Source organism: Neomonachus schauinslandi, chromosome X, assembly GCF_002201575.2.
Source record: "Neomonachus schauinslandi chromosome X, ASM220157v2, whole genome shotgun sequence".
NCBI lineage: Eukaryota > Metazoa > Chordata > Mammalia > Carnivora > Phocidae > Neomonachus > Neomonachus schauinslandi.
The window spans coordinates 72660501-72682682 of record NC_058419.1 but is presented as its reverse complement, the minus strand read 5'-3'; the positions used below and the strand labels follow the sequence as shown (position 1 = coordinate 72682682).

General features: G+C 38.9%; 1 protein-coding gene across 1 annotated transcript in view; it reads right to left on the bottom strand.

Moving 5' to 3' along the window:
* Window positions 1-22182, bottom strand: part of OPHN1 (oligophrenin 1) — a 463303-nt gene that overhangs the window by 228871 nt on the left and 212250 nt on the right. The window contains exon 4 of the mRNA XM_021679709.2: window positions 21528-21599. Coding sequence (XP_021535384.1) covers window positions 21528-21599 — 72 coding nt within the window. The remainder of the gene's footprint in view (window positions 1-21527; window positions 21600-22182) is intronic.

Here is a 22182-nt window from a genome sequence, read left to right as displayed (position 1 = left end):
GCGGGGAGCCTGCTTCTCCCTCTGGCCCTCCCCCCCCTCATTTACTCTCTCTCAATCTTTCTCTCCCAAAAAAAAAAAAAAACTTTAAAAAAAAAAAAAAGAAAGAAAACTGCTGGGGATACACGGGAGTGAGAGTGACTTACTCATTTCAGAGCATGTCCTGGAGGGGTAGGGATCACAGGGAAACCAGTCCAAAAACAAAGGAGCTACAAGTGTCATCTCCCTCCCTTGACCTCCAGCATAAACACAGGGCCACTAGTGGGAACCAGCATGGTGCCCATACTTACTACCTAACTTCCTTACACCAAGTCCCATCCCACCACACTTTGGCAAGATCTGCCCTTCTTAGTCACACTCGCCTCAGTTCTGACACAACAGGACCTCACCTCCAGACTGGCACAAACCGTAACAACACCCCATCTACCGACCTGAGTGTTTGGGGGGACCTCAGTTCCAAGGATGGCCATACTGGAAGGTCTCATTTTCTAAGCAGACCAGCTCCATATTGTTAAAATGAGTGCCACCCCTGCTGGAGACCAAAGACTGCCCACAAGAGACAAAGACAGGCTCAGAAGACAACTGGACAGAAGGAAGAAAAAGACCAGCATTCAAAAGCAGAGCACACACAGAAAACACATAGGAGACACTACATGAAGCACAATGCCCTGGGGGAAAAGGAACACTGTACTGCAGGGCACTATGGGGCTTATTCTTCATAAGGCCACTACCACGAACAGCAGGAGACATAGCCTTTCCAAACCCACAGAAACATACACAAAGAGTTAGACAAAAAAAAAACAAAAACAAAAACAAAACAAAACACAGAGACATGTGCCCAAATGAAAGAATGGCACGAAACCATGACAAGAGACCCAAGCAAAAGAGATATAATTAATATCCCTGATAGAGAATTTAAACTAATGATCATAAAAACACTAACTGGACTTAAGAAATGAGTGGAGGACATCAGTGAGACCCTTAACACAGAGATATTACCCACTGGAGATGAAGAACACAATAAATGAAATTAAGAATACAATTGATGGAATAAATAGCAGGATGGAAGAAACAGAGTAATGAATTAATGACCTAGAAGACAAAGTAATGGAAAGTAATCAAGATGAACACATGAGAGAAAAAAGAATTGTGCAAAACTAGAAAACACTTAGGGAAATCAGAGACTCCATCAAGGGAAATAACACTAGCATTATAGGGATCCCAGAAGGAGAAGACAAGGAAAAGGGGACAAGACAATTACTTGAAGAAATAATAGCAGAAAACTTCCCTAATCTTGAGAAGGAAACAGATATCCAAATCCAGGAGGCACAGAGATCCCTTAACAAAACCAACCAGGGGCACCTGGGTGGCTCAGTCGTTAAGTGTCTGCCTTCAGCTCAGGTCATGATCCCAGGATCCTGGGATTGAGCCCCGCATCGGGCTCCCTGCTCCGCAGGAAGTCTGCTTATCCCTCTCCCACTCCCCCAGCTTGTGTTCCTGCTCTCACTCTCTCTCTCTCTGTCAAATAAATAAATAAAATCTTAAAAAAAAAAAAACAACCAAAGGAGGCTCGCAGCAAGACAAATAGAATTTAAAATGGAAAAAAGTAGCAATAACAAAAAAATTTTTAAATAAGCAAGAGGGAGGAAAAAAAAAAAAAAAGGAAAACCCATTAGGCAACGAGCAGATTTTTCAGCAGAAACTTTGCAAGCCAGAAGGTAGTAGCATGATATATTCAAAGTACTGAAAGTGAAAAATCTACATCCAAAAATCCTCTATCCAGCAAAGGTACCATTCAAAATAGGAGAGATGAAGACTTTCTAATACAAAAACTAAAGGCATATATTACCATTAAGCCAGCTTGAAATGAAATGTTAAAGGGAATCTTTGAATGGAAAGGAGCGGCCATAAGTGACAGTTCAAAAAGAAATAATCACAGGGGCAATAAAAATAAGTATATCAGCAAATCAGTCAAGGAAATCACAAAATAAAAGGATGCAAAATATGACAACATACACCTAAAAGATGATGTGGGGAGGAAGAGGAGTAAGACACTGTTGATAAGTAACCATCAACAAAATAGACTGCTAGGGGCGCCTGGGTGGCCCAGTCGGTTAAGCGTCTGCCGTTGGCTCAGGTCATGACCCCAGGGTCCTGGGATTGAGCCCAGCATCGGGCTCCCTGATCCGCAGGAATCCTGCTTCTCCCTCTCCCTCTCCTCCTGCTTGGGTTCCCTCTCTCACTGTGTCTTTCTCTGTCAAATAAATACAATCTTTAAAAAAAAAACAATATAGACTGCTATAGGCAGAAGATGTTATATATAAATCTACTAACTTCAAATCAAAAATCATTTATAGATACACAAAGAATGAAGAAAAAGCAATCCAAGTTTACCACTAAATAAAACCAGCAAACCATTAAAGAGAAAAAGACAAGAAAGGTCAGAGAAAAATTATAAAAACAACCACATAACAAACACAAAAATGGCAATAAACACATATTTATCAATTATTACTTTGAATGTAAATGAACTAAATGCCCCACTCAAAAGACATTCTGTGACGCACTAGATAAAAAAAACAAAAGACCCATCCATACAGTGCCTATAAGAGACTCATTTCAAACTTAAAGACACCTGCATATTAAAAGAGAGGGGATGGGGCGCCTGGGTGGCTCAGTCATTAAGCAGCTGCCCTCGGCCCAGGTCATGATCCCAGGGTCCTGGGATCGAGCCCCGCATCGGGCTCCCTGCTCTGCAGGAAGCCTGCTTCTCCCTCTCCCACTCCCCCTGCTTGTGTTCCCTCTCTCGCTGTGTCTCTCTCTGTCAAATAAATAAATAAAATCTTTAAAAATAAAAAAAATAAAAGAGAGGGGATGGAGAAATATTTATCATAATGGCTGTTAGAAGAAAGCCAGAGTAGCAATACCTGTATCACACAAAATAGACTTTACAACAAAGTCTATAACTAGAGACAAAGAAGAACACTATATAACAAAGGGACAAACCAACAAGAAGACATAAAAATTATATTTATTCATCCAACATGGGAGCACTCAAATACATAAAATAGTCGATAACAAACAAAGAAAAATCAACAGTAATAAAATAATAGTACAGGACTTTAAAACAACATACACATCAATGGACAGATCATCCAAACAGAAAATCAACAAGGAAAGAGTGGCTTTGAGTACAACACTGGAACAGAGAGATACTAAAAAATATATTCAGAACATTCATTCTAAAATAGCACAATACACATTTCTCTCAAGGTGCACATTGAATATTCTCCAGCACAGATCACATATTAAGACACAAAACAGGGCTCAGCAAATTCAAAAAGATAAAAGTCTTACCATGCATCCTTTCTGATCACAATGCTACGAAACTTGGAATCAGCCACAAGAGAAAAAATGGAAAGAATACAAATATATGGAAGTCAAATAATATGCTACTAAACAGTGAATGGGTCAATCAAGAAGTCAAAGAAGAAATCAAAAAGTACATGGAAACAAAGGAAAATGAAAACACAATGATCCAAAATATTCGGAATATAGTTAAAGCATTATAAGAGGGAAGTTTATAGAAATACAGGCCTACCTAAAGACTCAGGAAAAATCTCAACTAAACAATCTAATCTTATACCTAAAGGAGCTGGAAGAAGAACAAAAAAGAAAATTTCAAGCCAGCAAAAAGAAGGAAAAAATAACAGAACAGAAATAAAAACAAAAAAACTAAAAGAGCAATATAAAAGACCAGTGAAACCAAGAGATGGATCCATGAAAGATCAACAGAATTTGTAAATCTCTAACCAGTTTCATAAAAAAAAAAATACTCAAACAAAATCACAAAAGAGAGAAGAGAAATAACAAACAACACCACAGAAATGCAAACAATTGTAAGACAATATGATGAAAAATCATGTGTAAACAAATTGTACAACCTGGAAGAAATGGATAAATTACTAGAAACATATAAACTACCAAAACTGAAACAGGAAGAAATAGAAAACTTGAACAGACCAATAACCAGCAAAGAAATTGAATCAGTAATCAAAAAACTCCCAAAAAACAAAAGTCCCAGGTCAGATGGCTTCACAGGTGAATTCTACCAAACATTTAAATTAATACCTGTTCCCCTCAAACTATTCCAAACAACAGAAAAGGAAGGAAAACTTATAAATGCATTATTTGAGGCCAGCATTACCCTGATAACAAGACCAGATAAAGACTCCACACACACACACACAAAAAAAAAAAAACTGCAAAAATCCTCAAAAAAACCTGCAAAAATCCTCAAAAAACACTAGTAAACCAAATCCAACAGTACATTTTAAAATATTATAAACCACAGTCTATGTGATTTAATCCTGGGATGCAAGGGTGGTTCAATATTTGCAAATCAATCAACAGGATATCACATCAATAAGAGAAAGGATAAAAAATATGATTATTTCAACAGATATAAAAAAGCATTTGATAAAGTACAACATCCATTCATGATAAAAAAAAAAAACTTCAACAAAGTAGTTCTACAAAAAACATACCTCAACATAATGAAGGCCTTATATGAAAACCCCAGAGTGGACATCATACTCAATTGGGAAAACCTGAGAGCTTTTCCCCTAAGAGAAAGAACAGAACAAAACAAGGATGTCCACTCTCATCACTTCTATTCAACATAATACTGGAAGTCCTAGCCACAGCACTTAGACAATAAAAAGCAATAAAAGGCCTTCAAATTGGTAAGGAAGAAGTAAAAATGTCACTATTTTCTGATGATATGCTATATATAGAAAACCCTGAAGATTACACCAAAAAACTACTAAAATAAATGAATTCAGTAAAGTTGCAGGATACAAAATCAATGTGCAGAAATCTGTTGCACTCCTAGACACTAATAATAAAGCAGCAGAAAGAGAAATTAAGAAAAGTATCCCATTTACAACTGCACCAAAAACAGTAAAATATATAGAAATAAACTTAACAAAAGAGGTGAAAAAACCTATACTCTGAAAACTCTAAACCACTGATGAATGAAATTGAAGACAACACAAAGAAATGTAAAGTCATTCTGTGTTCGGAGGTTAAAAGAATATTGTTAAAATGTCTATACTAGCCAAAACAATCTACAAATTTAATGTAATGCTATCAAAATGTCAACATGGGGTGCCTGGGTGGCTCAGGTGGTTAAGCGTCTGACTCTTGGTTTCAGTTCAGGTCATGACCTCACAGTTATGAGATGGAGCCCTGCGTTGGGTCTCAATGCTCAGTGGGGAGTCTGCTTCTTTATCTCTCCCTCTGCCCCTCCCCCCACTTGTGTGCTCTCTCTCTCTCAAATAAACAAATAAATCTTATAAAAAAAAATACCAACAGCATTTTTCACAAAAGTAGAGAAAACAATCCTAAAATTTGTATGGAACCACAAAAGACCCAAAACAGTGAAAACAACCTTGAAAAAGAAAAACAAAAATACTGAACCATAGGGTAGCTCTATTTTTAATGTTTTGAGGAACCTCCACACTGTTTTCCAAAGTGGCTGTACCACCTTGCATTCCCACCAACAGTGTTAAGAGGGTTCTCCTTTCTCCACAACCTCTCCAACAGTTGTTACTTCTTGCCTTGTTAATTTTTGCCATTCCAACTTGTCTAAGGTGGTATCTCAATGTGGTTTTGATTTGAATTTCCCTGATGGCTAATGATGATGAACATTTTTTCATGTGTCTGTTAGCCAATTGTATGTCTTCTTTGGAGAAGTGTCTGTTCATGTCTTCTGCCCATTTTTTGACTTGATTATTTGGTTTTTGGGTGTTGAGTTTGAGAAATTCTTTATAGATCTTGGATATCAGCCCTTGGTCTGTAGTGTCATTTGCAAATATCTTCTCCCATTCCGTGGGTTATCTCTTTCTGTTGTTGACCGTTTCCTTTGCTGTGAAGAAGCTTTTTATATTGATGAAGTCCCAAAAGTTCATTTTTGCTTTTGTTTCCTTTGCCTTTGGAGACTTGTCTTGAAAGAAGTTGCTGTAGCCAATGTCGAAGAGGTTATTGCCTATGTTCTCCTCTAGGACTTCCATGGATTCCTGTCTCACATTGAGGTCTTTCAACCATTTTGAGTTCATCTTTGTGTATGGTGTAAGCGAATGGTCAAGTTTCATTCTTCTGTATATAGCTGTCCAATTTTCCCAGCACCATTTATTGAAGAGACTGTCTTTTTTCCATTGCATATTTTTTCCTGCTTTGTCAAAGATTAGTTGACCATAGAGTTGAGGGTCCATATCTGGGCTCTCTATTCTGTTCCACTGATCTATGTGTCTGTTTTTGTGCGAATACCATGCTGTCTTGGTGATCACTGCTTTGTAATATAGCTTGAAATTGGGCAAAATGATGCCCCAGCTTTGTTTTTCTTTTTCGACATTTCCTTGACAATTTAGGGTCTTTTCTGGTTCCATATAAATTTTAGGTTTGTTTGTTCAGCACTTTGAAAAATGCCATTGGTATTTTGATTGGGATGGCATTAAAAGTATAGATTGCTCTGGGCAGCATAGACATTTTAACAATGTTTATTCTTGTGATCCATGAGCATAGAATGTTTTTCCATCCTTTTGTGTCTTCTTCAATTTCTTTCATAAGTGTTCTGTAGTTTCTAAAGTATAGATCCTTCACCTCTTTGGTTAGGTTTATTCCAAGGTATCTTATGGTTTTTGGTGCTATTGTAAATGGAACTGATTCCCTAATTTCTCTTTCTATAGTTACATTGTTAGTGTATAGGAAAGCAACTGATTTCTGTGCTTTGATTTTGTATCGTGCCACATTACTGAATTGCTCTATGAGTTCTAGGAATTTAGGGGTGGAGTCTTTTGGGTTTTCCACATAAAGTATCATGTCATCTGCAATGAGAGAGAGTTTGACTTCTTCTTTGCCTATCTGAATACCTTTTATTTCTTTTTGTTGTCTGATTGCTGTTGCTAGGACTTCTAGTACTATGTTGAACAACAGTCGCTAGAGTGGGCATCCCCGTTGTGTTCCTGATCTTAATGGAAAGGCTCACAGCTTTTGCCCACTGAGAATATTTGCTGTGGGCTTTTCATAGAGCTACCCTATGACCCAGCAATTGCACTACTGGGTATTTACCCCAAAGATACAGATGTAGTGAAAAGAAGGGCCACGTGCACCCTAATGTTCATAGCAGTAATGTCCGCAATAGCCAAACTGTGGAAAGAGCCTAGATACCCTTCAACAGATGAATGGATAAAGAAGATGTGGTCCATATATACAATGGAATATTACTCAGCCATCAGAAAGGATGAATACCCACCATATGCATCAACATGGACGGAACTGGAGGAGATTATGCTACGTGAAGTAAGTCAAGTAGAGAAAGTCAATTTTCATATGGTTTCACTTACTTGTGAAACATAAGGAATAGCATAGAGGACATTAGGAGAAGAAAGGGAAAAATGAAGGGAGGAAAATCAGAGGGGGACTATGGACTATGGACTCTGAGACTCTAAGGACTCTGAGAAACAATCTGAGGGTTTTAGAGGGGAGGTGGGTAGAAGGATGGGTTAGCCCGGTGATGGGTATTAAGGAGGGCATGTAGTGCATGGAGCACTGGGTATCATATGTAAACAATGAATCATGGAACACTATATCAAAAACTAATGATGACCTGTATGGTGACTAAAAAAACGTAATTTAAAAAAAAAGAAAAGAAAAACAAAAATGGAATTTTTACAATTCCAGACTTCAAGTTATGTTACAGAGCTGTAGCAATCAAAACAGTATGGTACTGGCATAAAAATAGACTCATAGATCAATGTAACAGAATAGAAAACACAGGAATATACACACAATAATATGGTTAATTAATCTTTGACAAAAGAGGAATGGATATGCAATGGGAAAAATGCAGTCTCTTCAACAATTGGGGCTGGGAAAACTGAACGGCAACATGCAAAAGAATGAAACTGGACCACGTTCTTTCATCATATACAAAAATAAACTCAAGATGGATGAAAGACCTAAATATGAGACCTAAAACCATAAAAGTCCTAGAGAGCACAGGCAGTAATTTCTCTGACATCAGCCATATCAACATTTATCTAGTTACGTCTCCTGAGGCAAGGGAAATAAAAGCAAAAATAAACTAGGTTCTGCACAGTGAAAGAAACAGTCAACAAAACTAAAAGGCAATGTACTGAATGGGAGAAGATATTTGCAAATGACATATCCAATAAAGGGTTAGTATCCAAAATAAATAAAGAACTCACACAACTCAACATCCAAAAAACAAATAATCCAATTTAAAAATTAGGCAGAAAACATGAATAAACTTTTCTCCAGATAAGACTTCATAATGTCCAACAGACACATGAAAAGATTTTCAACATCTCTCATTATCAGGGAAATGCAAATCAAAACTACAATGAAGGGTGCCTGGGTGGCTCAGTCGTTAAGTGTCTGCCTTTGGCTCAGGTCATGATCCCAGGGTCCTGTGATCGAGCCCCACATCAGGCTCCCTGCTCCACAGGAAGCCTGATTCTCCCTCTCCCATTTCCCCTGCTTGTGTTCCCTCTGTCGCTGTGTCTTTCTGTGTTAAATAAATAAATAAAATCTTTAAAAAAAAAAAACTACAATGAGATATCATCTCACACCTGTCAGAATGGTTAAAATCAACAACACCAGAAACAACAGGTATTGGCATGGATGCAGAGAAAGAAAAGGGAACCATCTTGCACTGTTAGTGGAAATGCAAAGTGGCACAGCCACTCTGGAAAAACAGTATGGAGGTTCCTCAAAAAGTTAAAAATAGAACTACCCTATGATCCAGCAATTGCACTACTAGGTATTTACCCAAAGAATACAGAAAAACTAATTCAAAGGGATATATGCCCCGTAATGTTGATAGCAGCATTATCTACAATAGCCAAATTATGGAAGGAGCCCAAATGTCCATCAACTGATGAATGGACAAAGAAGGTGTGGTGTGTACACACACATACACACACACACAGGAATATTATTCAGCCATAAAGAGGAATGAAATCTTGACATTTGTAAAAACATGGATGGAGCTAGAGAGTATAATGTTAAGTGAAATAAGTCAGTCAGGAAAGACAAATATCATATGATTTCATTCACTCATATGTGGAATTTAGGAAACAAAACAAACAAGCAAATGGAAAAAGAGCGAGAAAGCAAGAAACATACACTTAATTATAGAGAACAAACTAATGGTTACCAGAGGGGAGGGGGTGATGTATTAAATAGTGATGGGAATTAAGGAGTGCACTTGTGATGGAATTTTTGAGTCACTATATTGTACACCTGAAATTAATACAACACTGTATGTTAACTATACTGGAATTAAAATTTAAAACTTAGTAAAAAAATGTAACATATAATCTGAAAAATACTCTGCACTATTCTCAATAAATATTCACAAACGGAATACACCTGACTTTCTCACTTATACCCCCACTCTTTGGTAACCAGTATCCTGGCTTCTAACACCATAATTTATTTTTGCCTGTTTTTGAACTTTATACAAATATGTACATATAGTAGGCAATCTTTTGTGACTAGCTTTTTTCCCCTTGACCTTATATTTGTCAGATTCATCCATGTTGTTGTATACAACAGGTCTAGTTCATTCATTCTTATTACTGTAAAATAGTGTGATTTTGTCACAATGTATTTACCCATTAAATTGTCAGTATGCATTATTAATCTATCTCTATAAATTTTTTCATAACAACCCCACAAAGCTGGTTTCAGAGTACATGAAATGGAAGGAGTACAATTTCTGGAGTTAACAAATATCTAGTTGAAGCTTGCTTCTGTTAATAACTTTCTGTCTGTGGACAAGTTATTTGACCATTATGGGTCTTGACTTCCTCATCTGTAGGAAGTGGAAAATAATGCTTAATTGAGATAACAAACAACAAGCACCTACTATGTGGTAATTATTATTTTAAAGCATGTAAAGTATTTGATGTTGGCTTGAAAATCACTTATGGATTACTGTCACACAGCTTAGCTCTTGAGCATGTTGAGTACTTGACTCTTCTAGCTAATACATTATGGGCCACTAAGACTCAAACAAGGGATGAGGTGATCTGAAATTCAAATTGTAGCTTTTCATGGTTATTTGCTCCTGCTTCCTTCCTCTCTGTTCCAGGGTATGCACTCACATTTGGAATCCAGGGCAGACTAATACCCTTAGCCTCACCTACTCTATCAGGGTTCATTTGTTCCATCTTCTTTATTTTTTTCAACATTATCTAACTCCAGAACAAGCCCTTTTCCTAAAGTTCCTTCTATGATCTCTGTTCATGGAGAAGAAGTAACAGTAAGACTGGCAAACCCATACATTACTGTCAATGCCTACTTGCCTGACATCTGTTGGGTGAGAACACACTATATCATAGCTTCCACACACGCTCCAACTCTTCAGAAAGTGGGTTAAATGCAGATTCAGATGTCTTAGGCCATTTGGCCCTTATTCTCACCAGAGAATACACAAAGGCTCAATTCAGTGACTGTTCTTTGGCAAGAGCATCCTTGAAAAAGAACTGAAAACATAATACTGTGGGCAATTCTGACAAGCCCCAAAAAATATGAATCAAAGGGTACAAATACTTTCTCTGTCATGTGTCTATGGTAGATGACTAAGTCTTTATTCTGCCATCTCCAATGGACAGCCCAGCATTCTACACTGCAGGATGAAAGAACCATTATGAACAGAACTGGACTGAGTTTGGTTTGTCCTTCCTTGACCTTGGTGCAGGGGGTTTGGGGGCATTGAATGGTGGTGAGAAGGGGAACAGTGGTGGGAAGGGTTCTGCTAATCAAGTGATAGCTAAAATATACACATGGGAAATTACTCACAAGATTTGCATGTGCTGGGACTTTTGAGAGGTGAGAGGAATAGAACGAGTTAACCAAACAGGAGTCTAGAGTAGGTAGACAAAAAATCTCTAAGCCAAGTAGACAAGAAATTAGGAGAAAAGGGTAAAGAAGGGGATCATCCTTGATCTATCCTAGCCACCAGAAATTAATACTCATATTAATCCAGTATAAGAAATGTGAAAATTGGGGAGCCTGGGTGGCTCAGTCGTTAAGCGTCTGCCTTTGGCTCAGGTCATGATCCTGGGATCGAGCCCCGCATCTGGCTCCCCACTCCATGGGAAGCCTGCTTCTCCCTTTCCCACTCCCCCTGCTTGTGTTCCCTCTCTCGCTGTGTCTCCCTCTGTCAAATAAATAAATAAAATCTTAAAAAAAAAAAAAAGAAATGTGAAAATTCATGGACTCAGAGCCAAGAAACTTGAGTTCAAATCCTGAATTTGTCACTTGCATTTGTCACTATAAAATGAGCTTAATAATAACCACCAACAAGATTTAATTAAGGTTCCAGACTAGAATAGTAGTGTGATCAACCAATAGTAATGTGATCAACCCTACCAGTGAAAAGTGAAGGTGTGGCTGATAGGAGTCGAGGGTTTAAAGGTAGTAAAGGAAAACAGAAGTGTTAATATCTTCATCTTACAGAGCCACAGTCAAAAGTGAGTAACGGAGTAAGAAATAGGGATTAAGTATATTATTTAAAGTAACAGAGGTAAGTAAAAGGATGTTATAGTTATCAGAACTTAGAAGTGTTAGAACAGATAGTTAGGCTTTAACAGGATGTCTGGAGGCCAGTAAAGTGGGAGTCACGGGCCCATTATCAAGAAAGTTAGAAACCTGTCTTGGCAGTATTCCAAAATCAAAGCCAAAGGAAGCCGGATCACACCAGACAGGCCCTAGACAAAGAAGGCCAGAGAGCCTGACCAAGTAAGGGAGAAAAGGCATGAAACCCTGCTCCCCAAGAAATCCCCTCCACAAATAACAAATATTCTACCCCTTAGTTAATAACTGTTAATAAAAGATAGAGACCCCAAACGCTAGGCACAACTCTCACTTGAGTTCACCAGCTCTCAGATCTCAAGAATGTACTCTCACTTTAATAAACTCGTCCACTTTTACCACTCAACCACTGTGTCTGATCCATCCTTGAATTCTTTCTTGCGATGAAACAAAGAGCCTCTGGCAACAAACCGGAGATAGGCGGGGAGGAGGCGTCAGGGTCTGGGGATCTCCCCAGTCCACCCAGCAACAGAAGGGGAGGGAAAGAGAGAGGTGTTGAGCAATGACTTCCTCTATTCACAGCAAGACAAAATAAATAATTTCTCAAGTGGATAATGCAGTAGCAATAAAAGCATTTTTTTAAATATGAAAGTAACTACCAAAAGAATATGAATGGTTAAAAATATATGACTTTGAGGAGTGGGGAAAGAATGAAGACTGTTGAGTTTTTTAACAGATTTTATTGTATTATTTTATTTTAAATTATTGTGCAAGTGTGTGTTGTATATAAGTTCAATTTTTACAGTGGAAAAAATAAACTTTTTTTTCTCAAAATTCAAGGGTTGTAAAATGGGATTAGTCTGATTACATTGCAGATTACACACTAAAATTTGAAGAAAACAAACATCCATCTAATTGCATAAGTATCCCAACTACCATACAGAGATTAGAAGACATATCCTATTTAATTGGAAAAGAGAGACCAACAGAGTTTTAGCATAAAGAGGTGGTTTGCAAACTTTTTAGCCAATAGAGTCCGATTCTAAAACAAATATTACCCCAAAAGTTCAGTATATAAAACAGATCCAAGAGAAACTGCTCCGGCTAAAGTAGGGAGTTAGGAGCCCTACCAGCACAGTTTCCCCTGGGAAAAAATATCCTCTTATGGAGAGGATACCTGTGAAATCATCTGGCCCATGATTCTATGCTTGGGAACCCAACCATCTGAGGTATTTAGAAGCTACTGTATAAAAAAGCTAGTGTCCAAGACATCACAGAATGGCTGATCAGATAGAGAAACTGTTGTCTTTGTGAAATATCTGTTACAAAATGGCCTTTTGAGATTCTGATTATTCAAAGAGCCTGTCGACTGGGACTGAGTCAGCCAAGTTGAACTGACAACAGAGTTCATTGGTCTGCAAATGGACTCTGCAAACATTGTAACTTGCATTACCCAGCAAATTCCCTAACCAATAGCTCAAAATCTATTACAGGAGTCACAGGAGAAGAGTATCATTTGAATGTTACACATCAATCCCCACCATGCATGCTCCAACACTTTCCACAGATTTCACATAAGACATTCATTATTTCAAGAGGTACTATCATCAGCATCATTTGAAGAGGCTAATCCTCTTTGAACAACAAGATAAGTTTATTCCAAATATGTCCCCTCTTAGTTCCCAGCACTCTCAATTATTTGCCCCTCCCCTTTTTTTAACTTCCTATGACAAAAAGACTTCTCAAACACCCTGCAGAGCCAGAGACACGAATCTGGAGATCCAGTGACATGAAACCTCTCCAGGTACCAGTAGTCACGTGGGAAACATTCATTGCCACTGTATTTCTCTTCCTGTCTCACTCATTAACTTTTCTCCTTGTGAATTTTTAATCAGAGTAAGACTATCACCAATTGAACAATTTCATGGAAAGTGTTCTATTCTCCCTGTTTTACTGCCAATAACAATGATAATGATGAGGATGATGATAACAACAACACTAACATGTATACATGCCAGGTGCTATTCGAATAATTTTATATATGTTATATATGTTAACTAATTTAATTAATTCTATATCTATGTGTATATGAATTTTCATCACATGCTGCCTTCCTGTTGATTCTGAATCCAGAGAACCTATGAAATGGCAGAAGCTTTCTACCAAAAGTAAATACTCGGACCTAAATGTGAGACCTGAAACCAAAAGTCTCCTAGAAGACAATATAGGCAGTAACCTCTTTGACATCAGCCAACATTTTCCTAGATATGTCACCTTGGGCAAGGAAAACAAAAGCAAAATTAAACTACTGGGGGAGGGAGGCAAGATGGTGGAAGAGTAGGGGAACTCCTTTCATCTGGTCCCTAGAATTTAGCTAGATAACTATCAAACCATTCTGAACACCCATGAATTCAGCCTGAAATGTAAGAAAAGAATTGCTGGAATTCTACAAACAGAAAAGTGACCACTTTTTGCAAGGTAAGAGGTGCAGAGAAGTGAATCTGAGGGGATATATCGGAAGATAAATGGTGGGGGGAGGTAGCCTCTGTAAGCCAGCTACTGGAAAGTGATATAGACCAGGAGCGCAAAATCCGAACCTTTACAAGTCTGCTCCAGTGAGAGACGTCCCTTCCTGAAAGGTGCTCAAGTGGAGAAACAGGGAGGAATGCTAGCCGGGACACTGTGAGTGTGGTCTCAGGAACCCGGGAGTCACAGAAAGAACAGGGGTACCTGAGCCGGCAGAGTTCCCAAGCATTGAAGCACGGAAACTGGTTGCAGTCAGCGAGCCCAAGAGGGGACTCTCAGCTCCATTCACCATAAACCCCAAAGTGCGGCACTATTGGGCAACCACTCTCCATGCAGGGCCCTGAAAGGGGCAGAGACCCAGCAACCCTCCGCCTTCCCCCAGGAGGGGCATCGCGGGTACGTGCAGGACCAGGTGACTGCTCTCTGTGTGGGGAAACAAAAGCAAAAATGAACTACTGGGACTTCATCAAGATAAAAAGCTTCTGCACAGCAAAGGAAACAGTCAACAAAACTAAAAGGCAACCTATGGAATGAGAGAAGATATTTGCAAATGACATATCAGATAAAGGGCTAGTATCCAAGATCTGTAAAGAACGTATCAAACTCAACACCCAAAAAACCAAATAATCCAGTGAAGAAATGGGCAGAAAACATGAACAGACATTTTTCCAAAGAAGACATACAAATGGCCAACAGACGCATGAAAAATGTTCCACAGGGGCGCCTGGGTGGCTCAGTTGGTTAAGCGACTGCCTTCGGCTCAGGTCATGATCCCGGAGTCCCGGGATCGAGTCTCGCATCGGGCTCCCTGCTCAGCGGGGAGTCTGCTTCTCCCTCTGACCCTCCTCCCTCTCATGCTGTCTCTCATTCTCTCTCTCGCTAATAAATAAAATCTTAAAAAAAAAAAAAAGAAAAGAAAAATGTTCCACAATACTTGGCATCAGGGAAATACAAATCAAAACCACAATGAGATACCACCTCACACCAGTCAGAATGGCTAAAATTAACAAGACAGGAAACAACAAATGTTGGCAAGGATGTGGAGAAAAGGGAAACCTCTTATACTGTTGGTGGGAAGGGAAGCTGGTATAGCCACTCTGGAAAACAGTATGGAGGTTCCTCAACAAGTTAAAAATAGAGGGGCGCCTGGGTGGCTCAGTCAATTAAGTGTCTGCCTTCGGCGCAGGTCATGATCCTGGGGTCCTGGGATCGAGTCCCCCATCAGGCTCCCTGCTCAGTGGGGAGGCCTGCTTCTCCCTCTCCCACTCCCCCTGCTTGTGTTCCCTCTCTTGCTGTGTCTCTCTCTGTCAAATAAATAAAAAATAAAATCTTTAAAAAAAAAAAAAGTTAAAAATAGAGCTACCCTATGACCCAGCAATTACACTACTAGGTATTTACCCCAAAGATACAAATGTAGTGATCTGAGGGGGCATCTGCACCCCAATGTTCATAGCAGCAATGTCCAATGGCTTTCCACAATAGCCAAATTGTGGAAAGAGCCAAGATGTCCATCGACAGATGAATGGATAAAGATGTGGTTCATATATACAATGGAATATTACTCAGCCATCAGAAAGGATGAATACCTACCATTTGCATCAACATGGATGGAACTGGAGGGTATTATGCTAAGTGAAATAAGCCAAGCAGAGAAAGACAATTATTATATGGTTTCACTCATATGTGGAATATAAGGAATAGCACAGAGGACCATAGGGGAAGGGAGAGAAACCTGAATGGGAAGAAATCAGAGAGGGAGACAAACCATGAGAAACTCTGGACTCTGGGAAATAAATTCAGGGTTGCAGAAGGGAAGGGGGGTGGGGCGATGGGTAACTGGGTGATGGACATTAAGGAGGGCACGTGATCCGATGAGCACTGGGTGTTATATACAACTAATGAATCATTGAACACTACATCAAAAACTAATGATGTACTGTATGTTGGTTAATTGAACTTAAGAAAAAAAGAAAAAGAAGATGTGGTATGTGTATATATATACACACACACAATGGAATATTACTCAGCCATCAGAATTTACATCAATGTGGATGAACTGGAGGGTATTATGCTGAGCAAGGTAAGTCAATAAGAGAAAGACAATTATGATATGGTTTCACTCATATTTGGAATGTAAGACACAGTGCAGAGGATCATAGGGGAAGGGCAGGAAAACTGAATGGGAAGTCATCAGAGAGGGAGACAAACCATGAGAGACTCTTAACTCTGGGAAACAAACTGAGGATTGCTGGAGGGGAGGTGGGTGGGGGGATGGGGTAATTGGGTGATGAGCATTAAGGAGGGCACGTGTTGTGATGAGCACTGGGTGTTATGCACAACTGATAAATTATTGAACACTAAAAAATAAAATAAAATAAAATATTGGGACTACACGAAAATAAAAAACTGCACAACAAAGGAAACTATCAACAAAATGAAAGACAACCTACTGAATGAGAGAAGATATTTGCAAATGGTATATCTGATAAGGAGTCAGTATTCAAAATATATACAGAACATGTACAACTCAATATCAACAAGCAAATATCCAGTTAAGAAATGGACAGAGGACATGAACAGACATCTTTCCAAAGAAGACATCTAGTTGGCCAATAGTAACCAGAAAAGATGCTTAACATCACTCATCATCAGGGAAATGCAAATCAAAACCAGGATGAGATACCACCTCACACCTGTCAGGAAGGCTAAAATCAGCAACACAGGGAACAACAGGTATTGGCAAGGATGCAGAGAAAGAAAGGGGAACCCTCTTGCATTGCTGCTGGGAATGTAAGCTGGTACAGCCACTGTGGAAAACAGTATGGAGGTTCCTCAAAAAATCAAAAATAGAAATAACATATGATCCAGTAATCCCACTACTGGGTGTTTACCCAAAGGAAAAAAGGGCACTAATTCAAGAAGATATATGCAGCCCTATATTTACAACAGCATTATTTATAATAACCAAGATATGAAAGCAACCCAGTGTCCACTGATAGATGAATGGGTAAATAAGATGTGATATATACTACTCAGCAATAAAAAAGAATGAGATCTTGCCATTTGTGACAACATAGATGGACATAGAGGGTATTATGTGAAATAAGGTCAAACAAACACAAATACCATATGATTTCACTTACATGTGCAATCTAAAAAACAAAACAAATGATCAAACGAAGAAACAAACTAACCAACCCAAAAGAAACTCTTAAATACAGAGAACAAACTGGTTGCTGCCAGAGGGGAGCTGGGTGGGGGGGATGGGTAAAATGGATAAAGGGAATCAAGAAGTACAAACCTCTAGTTATTAAACAAATAATTCAACTGTAATTACTTTGTTCAGTTCAGTGTTACCAAATAGAAATTTAATGCAACCCATAGCTATAATTTTTACCTTTCTAGCAATCATATTAAGAAAAGGAAAAAGAAACAGGTGGATTTAATTTCAATGATCTATCTTATTTTACCCACTATATCGAAAATACCATTCAACATGTGATCAATATAAAATATTAATGATATTTTACATTTTTCACACCATCTTCAAAATCTAGCACATATTTTACATTTCCAGCACAGTAAATTCTGACTAGCCAATTTCTACTACTGAATAGATGCACTTTTAGTTAATTACCCTTAGAATCTCACACAGATTAGATTAAGAATTATTTGTCCATTGTTTTTGTTGTACATATGAGAAAACTGAGGCCAAGAGAGAAGTGCTATCTTTCATAAAGACTTTTTTTTCCCCTTGGGATCCTTGTGGAGAAAAATAATGGCCTACTTTTCATACTACTTGTATAATTTCTGCTAACCATATTTACATGGAGAATTGCATCATTTTTTATGAAATACTGGACATGTGAGTTTGCCTTTATTAGAAAAGGTGACTCCTTGAATTGGAGCATAAAAAATTGGAGTTATTTCTCAGAACATGCAGGCAGACTGAGTTGGACCCTGCTGCAAAGGTTTTTGTTTTGTTTTTCCTCTAGGCTCAAAGCTTTTGGGTTACTTGGCAAATTGAAGTAGTACATCTAATTGTGGTGTATGTTGCCTCTAAAAGAAGAAGAGATCAACTTAGCATTGTCCCTCTTAGCAGACCATGCTTAGTGGATGGGTAACAGGGAATTCCTCCCCCACCATTTTTTAAAGTAATTTCTATGTCCAACATGGGGCTTGAAATCATGACCTCAAGATCGAGGGTCACATGCTCTACCAACAGAGCCAGCCAGGTGCCCCAAGGAACCCTTCATTTTAACCATTAAATTTTTCCATGGAGTATTACCAAGATATGTACCTGCAGCAGCTCCATCTGGACCTGTGACCTGGGATTCAAGGCTTTTTTTTTTTCCCCCCCCAGACTTACAATCGAGAGAAATGAATTCAATTCCAAGCTCTGCCACTCCCTGGTTGAATGACTTTAAACACTACACCTCACTGAATCTTAGTGTCCTCATCAGTAAAAAAAGGACAATTGAGTTCTACTTTACAAGGTTCAAATGAGAACATACATCTATATTTGTAAGGGCCTAGCAAAGCATATTCCACTACCAGTTAAGTCACAGAGCCAACTAGCAGCAGTGCTGAGTGTATCAGTCTGGGCCCAATCAAAAGATAAAAACCACTATATAGATTTATTAAACTCCAAACGTATTAAACTAAAAAAAAAAAAAAAAAACTAACTATAATATATAAGGAAATTCTTTACAGTACCCTGAGGCTGAGGGAAGGTACCCATGGAAGGGCAAATTTGGAAGGGGCTCCAAACTCACTGGAAAGGGTGTAATTTAAGCAGAGAAGTTAGCTTAAATTGGTTTGGCCTGGTGTTCTAGAGTCACTAGGTAAGCAGGAAACAACTCTCCAGAGTGCAGGTGGGGAGCAAGCAGCAACTAGTGGAGTAGGAATAGAGAATGGGAACCTTTTAGGTTACCAATAAGCTTTGCAGGACCAGCCTGCCTCAGTAGGAACCCCCTAAGGAGCAAGCAGGCTGTATGGGGGCTGGCAGAGGAAGCTGGGAGCAGCAGCTCTGTTACAAACCTTCAGTCAGCAGGTGGGAGAGGTGTGGGGCCTACAGAGGGAAGCTGGGGGACAGAATGAGTGGGAGGCCTTCAGGGAGAGACCTAAATTGAGAGACCTGCAGATAAGTTATTGCCAGGCCAGGCAGAGGCTTCAAAGGCACTGAGGGGCCATGTATTCTAGATGTGTGGCTGGGTCAGAGCCCCCACCAGATAGCTCACTCCCTCTCTACTGACCCCCACTTTGCAGCAGTTGGAAACTTCAGGAGAGCCCCTTCTTCCTGCAATATCCCTCCAGCACCATCTCCTGAGAAAGCTTAACAGCTTGATCATTGTAAAGGAGAGATGCTTAATGGAATTCCGTCCATTTTCACAGAATAGGTATTGAGAAGTGTTGGAACTGATAGGCAATAATTTGAAAACACACAGGGGTAGACCAAAAGCTGCATTTTCTAGTCCTTAGTTCACTGCTCTTTCTATTACCCTAAATTTTACTTACTACCAGGATAATTCTAGATAGTTTCTTGAAAACAGCCCTCACACTGAGAGTTGGTCACTCTCCTTTTAGGTGTGCAAGTTGACCCTACGGTAAAGAAGTAGAAAAAAAAAAGACCGATAGGAATACAAGAATATAACCTTTCTGAGTCTCAGTTTCTTCACTGAGAAAATGGGTATTATACATCCTACTTCATAGGTTTACTGTAAGAATTAAGGAAGACAACATACGTAAAATCCTCAGCACAGGCCGGGGACATAGGAAATATATAATAGATATTTGTTTCCTTTCCCTCAGATGACATGAGGTCAACCACTGCACCATATTCTTAATTTCCTTTTTCCTAATCTCATCCAGGAGTGAAAGTAGACTGTGTGAAGATTTTCACATTATCTGTCCTTCTTCATAAAGATTCATTGTTACGTAACAACTGTCATGTCACTTAAGTATTTTCATACCATACTTATGATTTTAAAGGTTCTTCCCTCCTTCAATTATATATTTTCCCAATTAAGTACTTATGTTAATGAGGCTCCAGATATATCAAGTGGAATCCAGAATTGCTGGGCTATCCAGATTAACTCATTTAGCCTGAATGTCAATCACTCAAACAATACCCAGGTCAATGGGCGCCTGGGTGGCTCAGTTGGTTAAGCGACTGCCTTCGGCTCAGGTCATGATCCTGGAGTCCCGGGATCAAGTCCCGCATCGGGCTCCCTGCTCGGCAGGGAGTCTGCTTCTCCCTCTGACCCTCCTCCCTCTCATGCTCTCTGTCTCTCATTCTCTCTGTCTCAAATAAATAAATAAAATCTTTAAAAAAAAAAAAAAAAAAACAATACCCAGGTCAAGCTGACTGATGACATCCAGCAGTGACATCACATCCACTAATCTCGTCTTTCCTCTTTCCTCTCTCAACTTGCCATCTTCAATCCAAACTGCTTGTCACAATATTCCAGATAATAACCAGATGGTGTGTTCTCAATCCTTTTTAGGACCAGATGCTTAGTCAAGATGCTACATTTAGTTCTGGAAGACCATCTAGGTTACATGTTGCATACAGACTGGAGTTCAAAAAATAGGTCTATTCTTAGCTGACAAGAATAAATTTAACAATTTTTCATACCTCTTTATGAGACACTGGGGAACCAGATCCATGAGTGATCAAGGTGGAAATAATCTGAGATTATCTGGTACAATGCTGTCCAGTGGAAATTTCCACAATGACGGAAATGTTCTATGTCTGTACAATCCAACACAGGAGCTACTAGCCACATGTAGGTACCAAGCACTTGAAATGTGACTAGCATGACTGAGAAACTGAGTTGTTAATTTTATTTTATTTATATAGCTATGGATACCATATTGGACAGCAAATATCTACATTGTATGGCTTAATGGAAAGCATGTGGGATTTGAAGCTAAAAGAAATCCTAAAGTCTAAATGCTGGCTACTGTCCCTAACTATATAACTTTGGTCAGGTTTTTTTTATCTTGCCCAAACCTCAGCTGCCTCATTTGTAAAATGTGGAAAATACCAGAACCTCACACAATTGTTGTGATTAGAGAATGAAGGTAAAGCATGTAGCCCAGTGCTTAGCAAGCACATAGTAAGTGCCCTTTAAATAATGCCTACTGTCAAGCTGCTCATTTTCCAGATGGAGAAACTGAAGCTCCAAAAAGAGAAGAGACTTGTCCACAGTTGCACAGCTAGTTGGAAACATAGCCAGGAGCCAATTCCAGATTTTCTCACTTTTTTGAATGAATTTTCTTATATATATGAACCCTCCTCACCCCTAAAGAGTGAAGAGTGGTAGCCCAAACTACTCAGCTATAAAAAATATGTTATACATTTGGAGAAAATGTACCTTGGTAAAGCCTATTTGCTCCTTCCGAAAATTTTCCAGGGGTTTAATCAGCAAATCACTAGCATTGTGTACCTAGAAAAAAAGAAAGAACACACAAAACAACTTTCAGATTAGAAAGGTTCAGATTCAAGTTTCCTTGTTACTAAGGCATTACCCTGTAATACATCAACCTGCAAAATGTAAATTGATTTGCAGGTTTTGTTCATTGTTGTCACTGTCTTTTTTTCCCATACTGGTCTCTTAAAATCAAATGTTTTGAGAGGAAATGAGAGAAGGGACATTAGGGGCATTTCTCTGTAACTTCCTGGTAGTCTGATCTGAGTTTTTAATCAATAAATATCTATAGTCATGTCCAGAAACAGATACAGGGGGCCTGAAGTATATGTGGAAAAGAGAAAGAGAATGGAAAATGTATGAAAATACCAATTGCACCAAGTGCAAACCATTTCATGGGAGGCAAATGAGTTAACAGTAATAGCATCAGGATAAATCCCAGGATAAAGTGTTTCCGGTCCTGCCAGGGTGTGTCATAAAATCAGAACATTTTCTTCAGAACTTACGAGTATATTACAGCATCACAGAGAGCACTGGATCAGGCCTTCAAATTACCTACAAATGTAGGTATCAGCACCAAAGCTGATAAAAACAGCCTGTC